Raw genomic sequence first — 18,917 nt, 5'->3', positions numbered from 1 at the left:
CTCCTACATCAGTATATGTACCAACCTTGTGATGATAACAATAGTAACAGTAAGAGCCTGTATTTAGCGCTAGGCCCTGTGTTAAGCACTTATCATCTCATTTTCCATGAAGTAGGTTGTAGTACTTTCCCATTTTAGTTATTAAATCTTGGGGGAAGGAGGGAGGTCATAAAAAGAGTTCCACTTCTCCAGGTTACGCTAGGGTCCCTCCCCCAGGTATTATACATCAGAAGGTGTCTTTTGGGTCCGATAACTTTGATTTTCAGTAAATTCACAGGTGATGATGTCAGTAAGTTCACAGGTGATGATGTTACCGCCGTCTCAGGGATTTAAATTTGGGAATTAACGAATTGGAGTAACATTTAATGGTACTACACAAAGTCCCCACCAGCGGGACATATCCACTGTTCAGTTTAAATCTCAGTCCCCAAAGCTGAGAGGTGAAACAGCTCCCCCAGTATTAAAGACTGGATCACGCGCTGGAGACCTCTGAGGACATGACTTTGCCCCAGGTGACCACAGAAATATGGGTGCGTCGCCTTTAAAAGGAGCTTTGGCACTCCAGGACCCTCTTTCCCCCGCATCTTTCTCCTCCTCGAGGCCTCCGCCTCCGGCGGCCAGGCGGTTGCCAGGAAGACCGGGAAAGATGCCCACTGCCTGGTTGGATGCAGGGCTCCAACTACATTACCCAGAAGTCTGTGTCGCCGCATCGGCGTTGTGCTCAAGGCAGCCCGGAAGATGGGCGTTTCCCGCCGCCCGGAGCGGCTGAGGCGGGACTTCCGGCGTCGCCAGCGTGACGTCTTTTGCCTGTGCCGGGACTCTCCACACGGGCCGTTGAGGCCCCGAGTCTGGGGCGGAGCCGGCTTCCCGCGCGGGTCTTCGGAACCGAGCCCGGAAGGACGGTACCGTACGCGCCTTTGTTACTCTCCATGAGCCCCGTCGTGGGACCGGCGGCCTTGCGCGGAGGTGTCGGCTGGAGCTGGGCCCTTCCCGGGGCCTTCGCACACGCGCGCTGCCCTCGGACGCCCCGGCCGCGGTACCCTGAGCTGTGCGCGTTTGTACCCGGGGGAGACGGGCTGGGAGCGCGACAGTCGGCCCGCGGGCACCGTGCCTAGTGGAGCTTTGGGGTTCCGGCTGAGCCCGCAGGGCCTGCCCGCTTTGCCCGCTTCTCGCCACCCGGTTCTGCTCACGGGATCCCATGGAGGCTGCGGCGCGGACAGACGGGGCTCAGGTGAGCGGAGGGGCGGCTTGTTCTAGGACCTTCCTCAGTTGGCCTTCATCGCTCCCTCTGAGTGCAAAGGCGGCGGAGGGCACTCACTCCCCGCGGGTATGTGCCGAGGTTCCGGGTATCAGTATCGGTGGGATGAGGTGTGCAAGGGTTTCCAAGGCGCTGGCACAAATACTTGGAGGTGGAAGTGAGTTAGGAGTGTCCCGGGAACCGTAGGTCCCTCTTAATCGGGTCAGAGCGGACGGCAGGTGGTCAGGGGTCGGGCCTGGAGTGGCCGCCTGAGGAGCTGGGCCTCTGTTCCAAGGGTGGTGAAAGACGTGGCAGATTTGGAGCAGGAGAGGTGACCCGACCCAGATCTTAACGGGCTCCCTTTGGCTGCTCTCTGGCTGAGAACAGAGCATGGGCATGAGTGGGGAGCCTACCAGTAGTCTGTGAGTGTTGACGGCAGCTGGCCCAGAGAGGCGGCTGTGGAAGTGAGAGATGGTGGTGGATTTTGTATCTGGGCGTTTTGTTTTAGGTAATTATGTATTTTTGAGAGAGAGATTGAATGCACAAGCAGGGGAGGGACAGAGAGAGAGAATCCCAAGGAGGAGCAGGCTCCTCGGTCTCTGGTCTCAGCACAGAGCCCGATCTCACAAACCGTGAGATAGTGACCTGAGCCGAAATCGGGAGTCTGTCACTTAACTGCCTGAGCCACCCAGGCACCCGTTATATCTGTTTTTTTAACCAGAGTGACCAGATTTTCTTGTGTGAAGGGTGAATAAGAGAAAGGAACGAATTGTGGATTACTCTAAGGTTTTTGGTTTTGTTTTGTGCTTTCTTTACTTGGTAGAATGACGGAGATGCCATCAACTGAGATAGGGAAGCTGATAGCAGGAGTAATTTTCGGTGGTAATATTGGGAGTTAGGCTGTTGTCATGTTTCGCTTAAGAAGTCCCAGAAACTCCTTAGTTGAGACATCGAGCTGGATGTGGGTTTTAGTTCTGGGGAAGGGTACTGGTTGAAGAAGTTCAAAAGGTGGCGGCCGATATGTTGAATGCGGTGGAGCTACGGGTTAAGTTTAGGAGGGAGTATCTTCAGGTCATGGTGGCAATGCGGTTAATAACAAGAAAAGTTGAAACTTGGGACTGAGGACTGGGTCTCTCGCTTAGGCACTGGGTGACAGTGTACCTGTCACAAAGATACATGAGCACTTCCTGGACACCACGCGCAGAGCAGCATGGGGTGGGAGGCGGTTTGCCCTGTGGGTGCATATGGTGTGATCCAGAAAGTTGGTAGTGGAAGTGGCAGTCCCAGATGGGGAGAAGGGGTGGTTCAAAGAGTGACGTACATGTGAGGAGAAGAGTGAAGTGATGGCATGAAGGTTGTGTCTGGGACGCATGGTCTGAAGGACACCGGGAGAACTGGCCAGCACGAATGTTTGGCGCCCTTCGTGCCGGACCCAGAGCTTACCCAGTACCCACCTGCCCGCCTGCCTGGCTCTGCTCTGCACCCAGTGCTCAGAGGGACGTGAGAAGAGAGCAGGCGCTAGTGGCGCCAAGACCTGGTGTCTCCTCTGAGTCGGGAGCTGGGAGGAGAGGGACCGGGGTGGTCGTGTGAGTGGATTGACTGGGGAGTCCTCTTGCCTGTGGCTCAACTGTCCCCCCATCACGACAGGGCTGTGTGACCTTTGAGGATGTGTTCGTGTACTTCTCCCGGGAGGAGTGGGAGCTCCTTGAGGAGGCTCAGAGACTCCTGTACCGTGATGTGATGCTGGAGAACTTTGCACTTGTGGCCTCATTGGGTAAGTCCCTGTTTTATCTGTGAGTATATAGCAAATTACCCCAAAACTTAGTGTCTTAAAACAGTAAAAATTCACTATTTCAGTTTCAGTGCATCAGGAATCTGGTCACAGCTTTCCTGGATGCTTTTTGCTTAGGCTCTCTTACGAGGTATCAGTGAAGGAGTCAGCCAGGGCTGCGTTCTCATCCGAAAGCCAGTCTCTGGAAGAATCCACTTACAGGCTCACTCATGTGATTGTTCCCAAGAATTAGTTTCTTGTGGCTTATTGAACTTGGGAATTAGTTCCTCTCTGGCTGTTGACCTACAGACCTCAGTTCTCTGTCCTGGTGGCCTTTCTGTGCTGTGCCTCGTAACATGGAAGCTGCCTCCTCTCTGAGCAAGTGAGCAGAGAGTACCCAAGATGGAATCCAGCCTTTTTCCAACCTGACCTTGAAAGTGACATCCCCTTATTCTGTTCCTTAGAAAATGGGTCGGTCAGTCTAACCTACAGTCCAAGGAAGAGGCTCACACAGGAGGCAGCCATTCTTAGGGCCGTCTTAGAGGCTGCCTTCCACAGGCCCTCACATTCACTCCGGTGTCCCTGGGGTTTGGTTCCCCTGTTTCCTAGAGGCATCTCTTTCTGTCCAGCCACCTCAGTGACTCCCTCCCCTGTTTGGGTCCCAGAATAGGTGCTGTGGGTGCCGGGGCTGGGCCACGTGCAGTGTCCCCTCCCCTGCTGAACACTTCCAACACTTTTTGCTCAAAGTCTTGCAGGAACAGGTTAGAGGTTCAGGGCCTTTTTAGTCTGCTCAACAGATTCAACATGGCTCTGTGCTTCCTGGCCAGGTATCTGTCCAGATCGACGGTACCTTGGTGTCCCAGGTTCTGCCCTCGCCATCCAGCTGACATTTCCTGGGGCCTGAGTATGCCAGGAATTACAGGCACTGACATGGTCACCGCTCATGAACGTCTCAGGGCTGCTCTGGCAAATCTTTCTTCAAGGATTTCCATTTTTAACATTCCATTTTCTTTCTTTTTTTTTTCGAGTTTATTTTTATTTTTTGAGAGAGAGATAGAGAACAGGCAGGGGAGGGGCAGAGAGAAAGAGAGGGAGACAGAATCCCAAGCAGGGTCTACACTGTCAGCACAGAGCCCAGTGCAGGGCTTGAACTCATGAACCACGAGATCGTGACCCTAGCTGAAATCGAGAGTCAAAGGCTCAACTGACTGAGCCACCCAGGCACCCCTAACGTTTCATTTTCTTCTCTGTGAGGTGGGTCCACCTGGGCCACTCATGTGCCCTGGGTTTTCTTTACAACTTCGTCTTCCAGATCCCATGTAGTTGCCCATAGGGAGAGGGGGAGAAAGCCCTGGTGTCTGACGGGGCTGACCTGACTCTAGCCACAGTGAGCGAGACCCAGAGAGGGCCTGGCCCTGCAGACTGAGGACCGGAGGAGAGCCATGTCAGTGCTGGGTTCGGGTCAGACTTGCAGCCTACTTCGTGTTCACCAGTGTTTTCTTGCCAGGGCCTATAGCGCTACCTCCTTTCTGCCTTGCCTTCCCCACTCCTGGCACTTTGTGCACTTGTCTCTTCTCTTCTGTCTTCCAGCCCTGACTGTTTCCTCCTTTCTCTGGTGTCCGTGTCTCATTCTTCTCTGTTCCCTCTGCCACACTCTGCAACACTGGCTGCTTTAATGTGCAGTGAGTTGTGCACATCTCCTTAAACAGTCCTGAAGAAGCAGCTACTCACCGCAGTCAGATTTTCCTGGGTCTGGACCCAGCCTTCTGCGCAGAGCCCTCCTGGCACCAGCCGCCAAGGCCCTGCTCCGTGGAGGAGTGAGCTGGAGACCTCTCTTCTGCTCCCTTTACCATGCACCACCGTCATGCCTGCTACCCATTCTTTCTCCTTACTGTGACTGCTAGAGGCCCAGGACCGACACTGGGCCTGCTGGCTCCCTTGTGCCAGCGGCAAGTCGGGGCACTCGTTCTTTGGTGCGTCACACACATGGATGTGATGCGGCCGCTGCTGTCCACCAAAGCCCACGTGTACCTCACCGGCCTCTTTTCGCTTTCAGATTGTTGGCGTGAAGCAGACAACGAGGAGACGCCTGAGCAGAACGTTTTTGTCGGCGTGTCGCAGCTCAGGACTCCCGAGTCAGGTCCGTTCATCCAGAAAGCCCACCCGTGTGAGGTGTGTGATCCACTCTTAAGAGACATTTTGAACTTGGTGGAATGCCAGGGATCACCCCCCTTGCAGAAGCCGTACACGCGTGGCCCGTGTGGGAGAGGATTCTTACTCAGTGCGGACTTTTACCGGCACCAGAAGCGATGCAGTGGAGAGGATCTCTTTGGAGGGGACACTGATGGGGCCTCATACGTGAAGAGCTATGCAGTCCACGTGCCAGGGAAACCCTGTACTTGCAGGGAGGAGGGGATGGACTTTCTGGGCGGCTCTGGCCTCTTCCAGTGCCCTACCACCAGCAATGGGATGATTCCATACAAAAGGACTGAGTGCATGGAATCTTTCCCAGCTGGCTCCAGTGTCGGCCGGCAGCAGACAGACCATGATGGGCTGGTGCTCTTCCGTTGCACCGACAGCGGGAAAGCCTTCCTGGACACCTTTACTCTCCTCGGCAGCCAGGTAAGTCAGACTGAAGTAAGACCCTTTCGATGCCCGCCATGTGGAAATATGTCCAAGGAGAAATCAGCTCTTATCAATCACAGAAAAATTCACAGCGGAGAAGCATCGCATGTGTGTGAAGAGTGTGGAAAGGCCTTCGTTCACCTGTCTCACCTAAAAATGCACCAGAAATTTCACACTGGAAAAAGACATTACGCATGCAGCGAGTGCGGGAAGGCCTTCAGCCGCAAAGACACACTTGTTCAGCACCAGAGAGTCCACACTGGAGAAAGGTCTTACGACTGCAGTGAGTGTGGAAAAGCCTATAGCAGAAGCTCCCACCTTGTTCAGCACCAGAGAATTCACACCGGAGAAAGACCTTACAAGTGCAGTGAGTGTGGAAAAGCCTTCAGCCGGAAAGACACACTTGTGCAACACCAGAGGTTTCACACTGGAGAGAGGCCTTACGAGTGCAGTGAGTGTGGGAAGTTCTTTAGCCAAAGCTCCCACCTTATCGAGCACTGGAGAATTCACACTGGGGCAAGGCCTTATGAATGCATCGAATGTGGGAAGTTTTTCAGCCATAACTCAAGCCTCATCAAACATCGGAGAGTCCACACGGGAGCAAGGTCTTACGTGTGCAGCAAATGTGGGAAAGCTTTCAGCTGCAAAGACACACTTGTTCAGCACCAGATAATTCACACTGGAGCCAGGCCTTATGAGTGCAGCGAGTGTGGGAAAGCCTTTAGCCGTAAAGACACACTTGTGCAGCACCAGAAAATCCACACCGGAGAAAGGCCTTATGAGTGCGGTGAATGTGGGAAATTTTTTAGCCATAGCTCCAACCTTATTGTACACCAGAGAATCCACACTGGAGCGAAGCCTTATGAGTGCACGGAATGTGGAAAGTGCTTCAGCCACAATTCCAGCCTCATTCTACACCAGAGAGTTCACACCGGCGCAAGGCCTTACGTGTGCAGCGAATGTGGAAAAGCCTACATCAGCAGCTCCCACCTTGTTCAGCACAAGAAAGTTCACACTGGAGCCAGACCTTACGAGTGCAGCGAATGTGGGAAATTCTTCAGCCGAAACTCTAGCCTCATTCTCCACCAGAGGGTTCACACTGGAGAAAAGCCTTACGTGTGCAGCGAATGCGGGAAAGCCTACAGCAGAAGTTCCCATCTTGTCCGGCACCAGAGGGTTCACACTGGAGAAAAGCCTCACGAATGCAACAGTTTCGGTGCTCCTTCAGCTACACCTCTTAAACTTGTTTAGCGTGAGAAAGTTCACACTGGAGAAAGGCCTTATGAATGCAGAAAATGTGCGGTCTCCTTGTTCGACCTAATAGGACTCACACCAGAGAAAATCTCTGTGAGTACCCTTTGGGAGGGAACCATCAGCCATCATTCGTACATGTATCATGAAGACGTTCCCGATAAGAAGCGTGTAGGTGGGAAGCTTTCATGAGGTACACTGCACTTTGTAGACTACCCAGGGCTCTTGACAGAGTTCTGTCACTGCCGGTGCCTGTGGCGGAAGCCATCTCTTTGCTGCCAGCTGTCAAGGTCCCACAGTGAGTGTCAGTCACTCTGATATGCTCAGGGAACCCAGACCCCTGGGCTCTCTCTCCTGTTCCCTGGAGGGAATCATGAGTGTTCTGAGCCCTGTGAGGTGCTCACTTCCTCCCCCCTGGCTGGATTCTGAGTGGACGTGATCCAGCTCTGGCGAAAAGGATTTGAACTGGAGTCTGCGGGGGATTTCCAGACAGGATTTCTCTTCATGAGCAATGTTGACTGTAAACAAAATAACCAGGACTCCTTCGTCTTGCTTCCACATCACCTGACTTTAGAACTGCTTGCCTCACGCTGCTCTCATCTGCAGTGATCCTCGTGTGCGTGTGTGTTGGGGGAGGGGGGTCTCTTTACTGTGTGCAATGGATTGAGAAAAAGTTGGGTTCTTCCAACAGGAAGGGAGGAACACCTTTTGTCGGCACCAACTTTATGTGCCTCAGGAGGGTCAACAGGATGGCAGAGAAAAATCTCAGTCTCGGCCTGATTTCCATCGTTGCCCAAGGCTTTGCTAGAAAAGAGTGAAGAGCTTTGGGTGCCTCATCTTGTGGCCTGGAAGGCAAGTTTCCTGTGAGCCCAGAGTTCATTTTGAGGAGGGCATAGTTGGTGTGATAATCCCCAGGGCTTCTGGAAACCATACGAAGTGGGTCTCTTGTTTCTAGGGAATTTCGCATATTCCCCAGGACTTTTCAGGGATTTCTGTCTCCTGGATCAGCCAGTCCCTGATGTCCCTGGTGTCCAGAATCCCACAGGCAAAGTGTTCTTGCCTGGAAGGCCCACAGGGCAAGGCGGGGATCAAAACAGGTACAGAAACACTGAGATCATGGAGTGGAGGTGAATGTGGCGAATGAGAGGATATGTATCTCTTCTCCAGGAGGCATCTACAGATGCCCATATGATTGCTGAGGGATGAGAGTGTATAGAACTTCTTAGGGTCTTCAGACATCTGTATCTCCTGTGGCCGAGGCTACTGTCAGTGTCTAAAGGTTTGTGGGTTCCTGTACCTCCCTGGGCTGTTGAGGTTGTGGCCATCACTACACAGGCAGGAACCTCAGCACTGACAAAGGAGAGCTCCAAGGATAGGGCTTCTGTGACTCAGCTGGCACTCCTAGTGCCTGAAGTGGGACGTGGATTTCACCGCTCTCCGGTTTTTGCTGACATTGAGGCAGGGCTCAGCCTCCTAAACCGGGGAGAGGGATGTGGTAGAACCAAAATAGTTGTCAGGTGTGACTTTCCGAGAGGGACAGTCAATATGAACTTTATGGGGAACGCTTAATTCTCAAAAACTTTGTTGAGGTATGATTGACATGAAATAAACTGCACATATTAAAGTATGAAATGTGTTTCAGCATGTGTATGTACCTACGAAGCCATCACCGCAGTCAAGATAATGAACATACTCAACACAACCCCAACATCCCTTGTATCCCTTTATAATCCTTTTATCGCAGTCTTTTTAATACCCTTTTCCACAATTCGTAGGGAACAGCAAGCATTTGCTAGAATTTTATCCTATCCTATGGTATATACTTCCTGGGAGTGGGGACTCTAGCCCTTGTCACTATCCATAACTATTTTGGGATTAATCCATCTCATTGTGTGTATCAATAGTTCGTTCATTTGTATTCAGTATTATTCCACTGTATGCATATACCACAGTTGGTTTTTATCCGTTCAGCTAGTAATGGGTGTTTGGGTTGTTTCCAGTTTGGGGCCGTTACAAATAAAGCTGCTCTAAGATGTGTACAAGTTATCGGTTAATAACATTTCATTAGATAGATATAGCACAGTTTACTCTCCTACCGAAGGACTTCCTGGTTGCTTCCAAGTTTGACAATTATGAGAAGCCTGCAATATGTATTTGTGTGTAGGTTTTGTGTGGATGTAAGTTTCCAGTTCTTGGGTTCAAGCCAAGGAGTGTGATTTCCTGGATCATACAATGAGAGTACGTTTAGATTTGTAAGAAACAGTCTTCCAAAGTGGCTGCCCCATTTTGCACCCCCACCAGCAATGAATGAGCGTTTCTGTTGCTCCGCGTCCTCATCAGCATCTGGTGGTGTCAGTGTTTTGGAATTCATCCATTCTGGCAGGTGTGTAATGGTGTGGCGTTGTTGCTTTCATGTGGAATTCCTTAATGACGTGTAAGTATCGTTTTCATATTCCTTTAACGCTGTTTTTTGCTGAGCAGAATTTTAATCAAGTCCAAATCACCCAGTTTTTCTTTCAAGGATTGTCTTTTTAGTGTTGTATAAAAAGGCATCGCCAAATCCAAGATTCAGTGTCCAGTGTTATCATCATATAGGTGTTCTGTGGCTTTGTGTTTTGCATTTAGGTCTGTTATCCATTTTGAGAAAATATTTGTGCAAGTATAAATTCTATATCTCGATCATTTTCTTAAACATCAGGATGTCTAGGGGCTCCTGGGTGGCTCGGTCGATTAAGCATCCCACTTTGGCTCGGGTCATGATTTCGCGGTTCATGGGTTCAGGCCCTGCGTCGGGCTCTGTGCTGACAGCTCAGAGCCTGGAGCCTGCTTCCTATTCTGTGTCTCTGTCTCTTTCTCTGCCCCTCTCCCGCTTGTGTGCGTGCTCTCTTTCTCTCTCTCTCAAAAATAAACAAACATTAAAAAAATGAAGATATCTAGTAGTTCCAGCACCATTTGGTGAAAAGACGACCCTTTTTCTACTGAATTGCCTTTGTTCCTCTTTCAACAATCAGTTGACTGTGTTTCTGCTGATCTGTTTCTAGACTCTCTTCCAATTTTTTTCCATCCATTAAGAGAATCGTGGGCATGGGGTGGGTTCTTTGGGGGAAGGGTCTTGTTCATATGGTATAATCCATTCATTGATATTCAGATGTCAAACTAACCTTGCATTTCCTGGGACAAATCCCACCTGGTCATGATGTACATTCCTTTGTATTCGTTACCACATCAGTTTTCTGATACTTTGTTAATGTATTTTGCATCTATATTGATGAGAGATAAAGTTTGGAGATTTCTTGTCATAGCTCTGTGTGACTTTGCTATCAGAGGAATCCTGATCTCGTAGAAAAATATGGGAATGTTGTCTCCTTTATTTCCTGGAAGAATGGAAGAGTTTTTGAAAGATTAGGGATATTTCTTTATTTGCTAGAATTCCTTAGTGAAGGCACTTGAGCCTGCAGTTTTCTTTTGGGAAGACTTTCAGTCGATTTCAGTCAAAATTTACTTAGTATAGTCCTATATAGATTTTCTACTTGTGTCAGTTTGGGATAATTGGTGTCCTTTTAGGAATTCTTCCATTTCAACTAAATTGTCATAATTTGGGAGGATAATGGTTTTTATAATATTCCCTTAGGATACTTTTAGTGTCTGTAGGGTCAGTAGTGTCTTCAGTCCCACTGTAGTTAATTTTTTTCTTTGCCTATCTAAAGTTTTGTCAATTTCATTGATCTTTTGAACCAATTTTTTGTTTCATTTTTTAAAAATTAAAAAAAAATTTTTTTTAACGTTTTATTTATTTTTGAGACAGGGAGAGACAGAGCATGAACAGGGGAGGGTCAGAGAGAGGGAGACACAGAATCTGAAACAGGCTCCAGGCTCTGAGCTGTCAGCACAGAGCCCGACGCAGGGCTTGAACTCACGGACCGTGAGATCATGACCTGAGCCGAAGTCAGCCGCTTAACCGACTGAGCCACCCAGGAGCCCTAAAAAAAATTTTTTTAAATGTTTGTTTATTTTTGAGAGACAGACAGTGTGAGCTGGAGAGGGGCGGAGAGAGAGGGAGACACAGAATTTGCAGCAGGTTCCAGGCTCTGAGCTGTCAGCACAGAGCCCGACTCGGGCTCACAAACCGTGAGATCATGACCTGAGCTAAACTCAGATGCTTAACTGACTGAGCCACCCAGGTGCCCCAAGTTTGGTATCTTATTGATATTTGCTTTTGTTGTCCTTGCTTGAGGAGACATTGAAAAACATACCGCTAAGACCAGTGTCAGCAAGCTCACTGCCTATGTTTTCTTCAAAGAGTTTTATAGTTTCAGGTCTTATATTTAAGTCTTTAGCCCATTTTGAGTTTAGTTTTGTATACAGTATAATAAGGTGGTCCAATTTCATTCTTTTTCATGTAGCTGTCCAGTTTTCCCAACACCATTTATTAAATAAGCTGTCTTGTCTTCATTCTCTGTTCTTGTCTTCTTTGTCATAGATTAATTGACTATATAAGTGTGGGTTTATTTCTGTGGTCTCTATTCTGTTTCATTGACCTATCTGTCTGTTGTTGTGTCAGTACCATATTATTTTGACCACTTTAGCTTTGTACTATAGTTTGAAGTTTGGGAACATCGTATCTCCAGCTTGGGTCTTTTTCAAGATTGCTTGGCTATTTGGGGTCTTTTATGGTTCCATGCAAGTTTGAGGATTATTCTGTGAAAAATACCATTGGTATTTTGATACGGATTGCATTGAATCTGTAGATTGCTTTGAGTAGTATGGACATTTTAACAATGTTAATTCTTCTAATCCATGAGCATGGATTATCTTTCCATTTATTTGTATTGTCTTTAACTTCCTTTAACTTCTTTTATCGGTGTCTTGATAGTTTTTAGAGTATAGGCTTTTCATCTCCTTGGTTAACTTTATTATTTTATTCTTTTTGATGCAATTGTAAAGGAGATTATTTTCTTTCTGATAGTTTTTATTAGTGTATACAAATGCAACATATTTCCATATATTCATTATGTATCTTGCAAGTTTACCGATTTCATTTATTAGTTTACTAGTTTTCGGGTGGAGGTTTTGCGGTTTTCTGTATGCAGTTTGCCATCTGACATACTGACAGATTTACTTTCTTTCCAATTTGCATGCCTCTTATTTCTTTTTCTTGTGCAATTGCTGTGGCTAGGACTTCCAATACTACTTGACTAAAAGTGGCAACAGTGGACATCCTTGTCTAGTGCCTGATCTTAGAGAAAAAGCTTTCAACTTTTTACTGTTCAGTATGATGTTAGCTGTGGGTTTGTCATCTATAGCCTTTAATATGTTGAGGTACATTTCCTCTACATTTACTTAGTTGAGAGTTTTTGTCATAAATAGATGCTGAACTTTGTCAAAAGCTTTTTCTGCACCTATGAGATGATCATAGGATTTCTGTCCCTTATTTTGTTAATGTGGTGTATCATGTTGATTGATTTGCTGATACTAAACCCTCCTTGCATCCCACTTGATCATGGTGCAAGATCCTTTTAAGTTATTGTTGAATTTGGTTTGTTAATATTTTGTTGAGGACTTTTGCATGTATGATCATCAGGGATATTGGCCTATAATTGTCTTTTTTGTAGTGTTTTTGTCTGTTTTAGTTATCAGGGTTTTGTGTGTCTGTGTTTCTATTTTCTAATTTCAGTGAATTTTGTTCTAATCTTTATTATTTTCTTTTTTACCCTTGGTTTGGGGTTAGTTTGGTCTTATTTTCTTATTTTTTTTTTAAACATAGAAGCTTAGGTTATTGACATCTTCTTTTGTAATAAGCTGCTTAAAGTTACACATTTACCTCTAATCATTTACTTTAGCTGTGTCACATTGATTTTTATATGTAGCATTTTTACCTTTATCTAGCTCAGGATATTTATGTCTTTTAAAAATCCCTTGTGGGGTGCCTGGGTGGCTCAGTCGGTTGAGCGGCCGACTTCGGCTCAGGTCATGATCTCGCGGTCCGTGAGTTCGAGCCCCGCGTCGGGCTCTGTGCTGACAGCTCAGAGCCTGGAGCCTGTTTCGGATTCTGTGTCTCCCTCTCTCTGACCCTCCCCCGTTCATGCTCTGTCTCTCTCTGTCTCAAAAATAAATAAACATTAAAAAAAAAATTAAAAAAAAATAAAAAATAAAAAAAAAATAAAAAAAAATAAAAATCCCTTGTAATTTCTCCATTTACTGATAGGATATTTGATAATATATGGTTTAAGAAGTTCCTATTAAATTTGCAGGGCTGCTATCTCAGAGCAGGAAGAATGCTTTTAATTTTTCAGTCAAGGGCCCAAGTGTTATAATTAAGGTTTGAAATGGGGGAAATCTATTGGCTATTTTAGATATCTTACATTCTGAGGAAGAGACCAAGCAAAGCTGTCAGTGTTTAATGTAGAAGGAGTAACCCCCGTTATCAATCAGGAATTGGTGAGAATGACCATTGGTATAAGTGCTTAAGGCAGGCTCTCAGGCACTTTTTCCTTCCTCAGAGCACCCTCATTGACAGTGCTGACTTGAGGGTATTTTCTTTGTCTTGGGTTTTGTTTCATAAGATAGGACAACCTTTTTTTCCAGTGTTCATTCTATTTACGGTATCTACAAGTGACTTTGTCAGTAGATGGTTGATTGGGAAGTGGGCCATCAGCTGTTTGGCCCACAGAGACACGATTTACATCAGGTCCGGTCTTGTTTTTATTCTAAAGCCCTTTCAAAATGGACTGTTGTAGTTCAGCTAAAGGGACTCTTTATTATTCTAATTTCTGTTTTCAGATTAGGTCTCTAACTTTAAGTTTAATGCCATTAATAAAATGACATCATTTTACATTAGCTGTTACGTCAGCACCACCGTAACTCCCAAATGTTGTAAGAAGGTATTTTTCTCGTCTGTATTGAAAATCTATAGCTTCATCTTTTTCAAATAATTTTGGCTCGATGATTAAATTACTGTATCATCGACTTTTGTTATAAATACTTCAGGTATGGGTTTTAGGAGACTTGGACCTCCTTTTCTGGCCATTTCATGACCCTTTGAAACAGGACTCCTGTTGGTCCTTTGTCAGGTCAGCACAATCAACTTCTGCCATTCATGATTTGGCACCTGAGGTTCCAACCAACGTGCATACAAAATTGTATAAGTTAGGTGACCTTGGTTTTTTTTTTTTAAGTTTATTTATTTTTGAGACAGAGACAGAGCATGAATGGGGGAGGGTCAGAGAGAGGGAGACACAGAATCTGAAACAGGTTCCAGGCTCTGAGCTGTCAGCACAGAGCCCGACGCGGGGCTCGAACTCACGGACCGCGAGATCATGACCTGAGCTGAAGTCGGCCGCTTAACCGACTGAGCCACCCAGGCACCCCGTGACCTTGGTTTCTAAGCACTGTAAAGAATTCTAAGTTCTAAAAAAAAAAAAAAAAAAAAAAAAAAAAAAAAAAAAAACAAAAACTAAATTCTTTTATGAATAGTTGGTGGCCTTATTTGGGTCGGAGGGAATCTTTAGTTTTACCTCTTAATTCCGCTCAAGTCCAAGGCTTAAATTTTATAGTTTCCTGCACGCCTGACTCATGGGAAGGGTGGATGTTTAGCAGTAGCTGGCATTTGGGGTTTTCAGGGAGTTGTTGGGAAAATGTGTGGGCCCTGGACAAAGGGGACAGGAGGGGGAAGAGGTGCCAAAGGAGAGAAATCAGAAGGATAAGGGGGAAGGCAGAGCTGGATATGGGGAAGCAACTGGAGGACAAGGAGGGAGGATTTACGCAGGGAATGAGTCTCCTTTGCTACTGCTGAAGTTCGTCAAATTGCTCATTAGTTTTGCCCAGAATCTTTTAGTGATGCAACTTTTGAGTCAGATTTTATTTGGAGGCATCTGCATACTCGTAAAAACAACACAGTCCGTTGGGCCTGAGAAGTCTTCTTAACACATCAAATGTCCCCCCACAGTGACCACTGAAGGCCCAAATTCCCCATGGTGCAGTTACAGTATTTAGAAAGAGTTAGGATTGGAACAGGAATGCATATAAAATGCAGGGTTTTTTCATGGGAGAGGAGAGGATTTAGACCTAGAGCACCCTATGAGAGCAGACAATGGCTGGTAGGAATAGAATACTTGTGGACCTCTAACCCTCACCCTAATGATTGGCTGCTTTAAGCCACAGGCTCACAATCTGTGCCCCTGGCATGTGGATAACCAGAGAGAATTCTTTCTCTAGATTATAGTCCAGCTCTCAGTACCAAAAAAAAAAAAAAAAAAAAAAAAAAAAGGTGTAAGGAGACCGCACTTGCTTTATTGGTTACCCGCAGCAAAGTTTGTCTAGATAGTTGCCAGTACAGTGGGATCTGCAAACACACTGCACACTGGTCTGTGAGGCTGGCTTGAACCACAGGCTTGCCAACAATATGGCAATGCCTGTGTTCTACCCTATGATTCAACTTATTAGGACAACAAACTTTTAGCACAGAATTTAAGAAATCGCTCGAAAGACAGCAAAAAGGTATGAAGAGGAATGGCCTGATCCACCAAGGATCCCAAACCACTGGGAAGTAACAACAAAACCCAGGTATCAAACAGAATGAAAAGCCCAGAAACCCAACACGAAGAGAGCAGATTTCCCAAATCTTCAAGGATTTGACTTGCCCTTAACAAGGTGCAAGGGACAAATATGTGGTATGGCACTGGGTAGGAGGCTGGGGTCTGCGAGGACCAGCAACGCAGAGCAGATCTCAGCAGGACTTTCATGATAAACATCCTAGATGAAACAGCTTCTGCAGTGAGCACATCCAGTTTACCCTGTTCCTCCGTCCATCAGATATTGACTAGTGAGACACGTGTTCCACAGAAGTGTGAGCTGGGGGACTGATCACGATATACGATGTGGAAGCTCTTACAACCTCTCCTGTAGTTGTTTTCTTAATCTGAATTTCTCTGAAAATCTTTTCACTCACTTTGATATTAGTTGAACTCATACACCCCTCATGCTTAACTGTGAATAATGTTGATTTACATCTATCCACTTTCCATATTAAATGAACAATTGCATATCACACAAAGACCTTGAAGAGGCTTCTCACCACATGTAATACATATCCGCTCTTCAGGAAATTCATCACAAAATTTATGCTTGCATTTGGGCATTTTTGTATTCAGTATACACCCAAAAGTGGGTAATAGCAACTTGGGCAAGAATAGAAAACCTTGCCTTCTCAATCTCAAAGTCCGTGCCAATTTGTTTGTCATTCGTAAGTCCAAACTCATAACTAAGTGTATGTTACAAACAGGCTGAACCCTTGAAAGGTTTGCAAACCTGTGAATTAAGAATGGATTTCACTCGGTATGCAATGCAAAAAAAAAAAAAAAAAAAAAAAGAAAGAAAAAGAATTTTCTATGTGCCTGCAAGGGAGAGCTTCTAGTCACCTCAAAGAAAACCAGAGCTGCTCTCATCTAGTTTTTGGTAAGTCTGGCATTCAGGAATTGGTAGACTTTCAGAAACAGGCGTGTTTAAGAACTGATGGGCTCTTCAGTTGTGACCGTGGTACCTACTGTTGACCAACTTTCAGAAGCAGGGTCACTGAAGTGAGGCCCTTGCTGATGGACTGCTGCCCATGCCGGGGGCTGTCACTGATTGGCTGTCTTTCAGGACTGGGGCTTGAACGGATTGACTGAATTTTGGAAGCTCAGAATGATCAATGATCTACTAATTCTCAGAAGCTGAGTTGCTGGGGTGAGGCTGTTGTTGACTGGCTGGCATTCAGAGGTCATCTGAAGTTATTTCTAATAAACTTTGGTTTCTTGTTCACGACTTTGGAATTTGGCCAAAGAACACTCTTTTCCTTCCCTGAATATGAAAAATAAGCACTCCAAATCTTAAGTCCCCTCTTTGGTTCTTCCTCAGCTAAACCAGCAGGAGAGACCATAAGGCATTTTCCAGAAGGTCACTTACGGGGCTTTGATTTTGAGCTAAGGTTGCCACTAAGTAATTTAACTGCTAATTACAGTGCGAAAAATAGCTATAACTGCTGACTTTTTGTAACATATTGTAAAAAAGCTAAGTACAGAATATGTATGGCATCCTGACAGCATTGACACAGGACAAAGGACGTGTGCTGTATACACAGGCAATTCTATCCCTTTTGTGTGCCACACACTATTGTACCTGCAACCCTTTATGTGCTCATTGAACATTTGCAGATCAGTAAATACACAACAGCACAACTTCCCCCTTCCTTTTTACCTTTGTGGCAACCCTTTTTCAATACTGTGTTTTCCTCTCTGTACAGGCTGTAAATGCACAATATTTTCAAATATTAAAAATCGGGTCACCTGGGAAGCTCATTTGGTTAAGTATCCGACCTGGGCTCAGGTCATGATTGTGGGGAATACGCTTAGGAACCCCCTGAGCCTGCACTGATGGGTTAACAAGGCATAAAGAATTACAAAGCCAAAGGATGCTCACACCCAAGTTTGGGTAAACAAGATTAAGTAAATAGGTATAGAGGGGGCAAGGCAAAGGCTCCAGTATAGAACAAAGGTATAGGAGGTAAACAAGATCAGGTATTCAGGGTGAAAACAGCCCCACTATTTAGTACTACAGCAGAAAGCTGCTTTCACAGGAAGGAAGTAGCAAATTAGGTGAACAGGTAAATAGGGCTATAGACCACTGCAGGGCAAAGTTGTCCAGAGCGGAGCTAATTAATAAAAGAAAGGTACCTTGTTAACCCAGAGGTTACACATTCTATCTGTCTTATCCCTTAGGCTACCTAAGATAAACAGACACAGCGTCTCGTGTCTGCGGTTAACAACCATCTGCCCGTTGCGAGGATTTTGTTTTATATTGACCCAAACCCCTAACACCGTATATCTTCAAACCCCCCTTTCCCTCATGCCCATATGTTAATGTTCAGAGATTTACTGTCTCTTTGCGCACGTCCATCACCATATTTGTAAGCCTTCTGATCCTAATAAAAATGAAGCAAGGACCCTTAATCAGGGCTCTTGTCTTCTCCTGGACATTAGCCATCTCTCACATTTTAATCCTGCATCCTGCTTTCTTGCTGGCCAAGAAAGAACTCTAGACCCAGAGTCTAAGACACATGATCTCACGGTTCATAAGTTCAAGCCATATGTCAGGCTGGGTGCTGACAGTCTGGAGCCTGCTTGGGATTCTCCATCCATCCTTTATCTCTGCCCCTCCCCCACTCGTGCTTTCTCTCTCACAATAAATAAACTTTTAAAAATCACATTTTGGGACCAAACCATGAATGTAGCCAAGGTTTCAGCAAGCTACAGTCTCAGTTTCATTCTCTGACCTCTCAACTCAGTGTCTCCTGCTCAAACTTCACTGAGATCTTGACTTTCTCCCCCACTTGTCACAGATATATTTCTCTAGAATGATTTTTGCCACTCTCCTTGAAAAATTACAAAACCATTTTTAATAGCATTCAGTAATATCCATTTCACAAGTGTTTTCCCAGAGAGAATATCAACCCCCTGTGCATTCACTACTGCTGCAATTACAGATGAAATGATACTCACTTCCCAGCAAATAGATGAGATTGTGGATACTCAAATCTTCATCTCAGGGACAAGATGCCCCTCTGCACACACGATCACATTGTCAAGAAGGCACACACTGTTCAGGCAGAAGTTGGCACTTGCTAAGTCTTTCTCTTTTCAGATAGGTTTCAGATCTTAAAAGAAATGTAACGTATCTCAGAAATACAATAATAAATATCTGAATAAAAGTACTGGAACACCATCACTGACTCTACAGGCAGGACAAATGCCTTCTGTGGGAATTAGAGGCACATCGTCCTCCTTTCTTTAATTTTTTTTTTTAATGCTTATTTATTTTTGACAGAGAGAGACAGAGCATGAGTGGGGGGAGGGGCAGAGAGAGAGAGGGAGACAGAATCTGAAGCAGGCTCCAGGTTCTGAGCTGTCAGCACAGAACCCCACGTGGGGCTCAAACCCACAAACAGTGAGATCATGACCTGAGCCGAGGTCGGACGCTTAACCGACTGAGCCACCCAGG

At 46.1% G+C, this 18,917-nt stretch overlaps 1 protein-coding gene across 1 annotated transcript; it reads left to right on the top strand.

The window, feature by feature from the left end:
- Window positions 1-792: 792 nt before the first annotated feature.
- On the top strand, window positions 793-8,516 carry ZNF304 (zinc finger protein 304). Its single transcript, XM_078438650.2, has 3 exons — window positions 793-1,231; window positions 2,885-3,011; window positions 5,065-8,516. The coding sequence occupies exons 1-3, from the start codon at window positions 1,199-1,201 to the stop codon at window positions 6,882-6,884; spliced, it is 1,980 nt and encodes a 659-aa protein (XP_078294776.2). The 5' UTR covers window positions 793-1,198; the 3' UTR covers window positions 6,885-8,516.
- Window positions 8,517-18,917: the final 10,401 nt, after the last annotated feature.

This window comes from Panthera onca, chromosome E2 (genome assembly GCF_046562875.1).
Source record: "Panthera onca isolate mPanOnc1 chromosome E2, mPanOnc1 haplotype 2, whole genome shotgun sequence".
In the NCBI taxonomy this organism is placed as follows: Eukaryota; Metazoa; Chordata; class Mammalia; order Carnivora; family Felidae; genus Panthera; species Panthera onca.
Note: the sequence above shows the minus strand (reverse complement) of the source record. Positions and strands in the feature narration are given on the sequence as shown.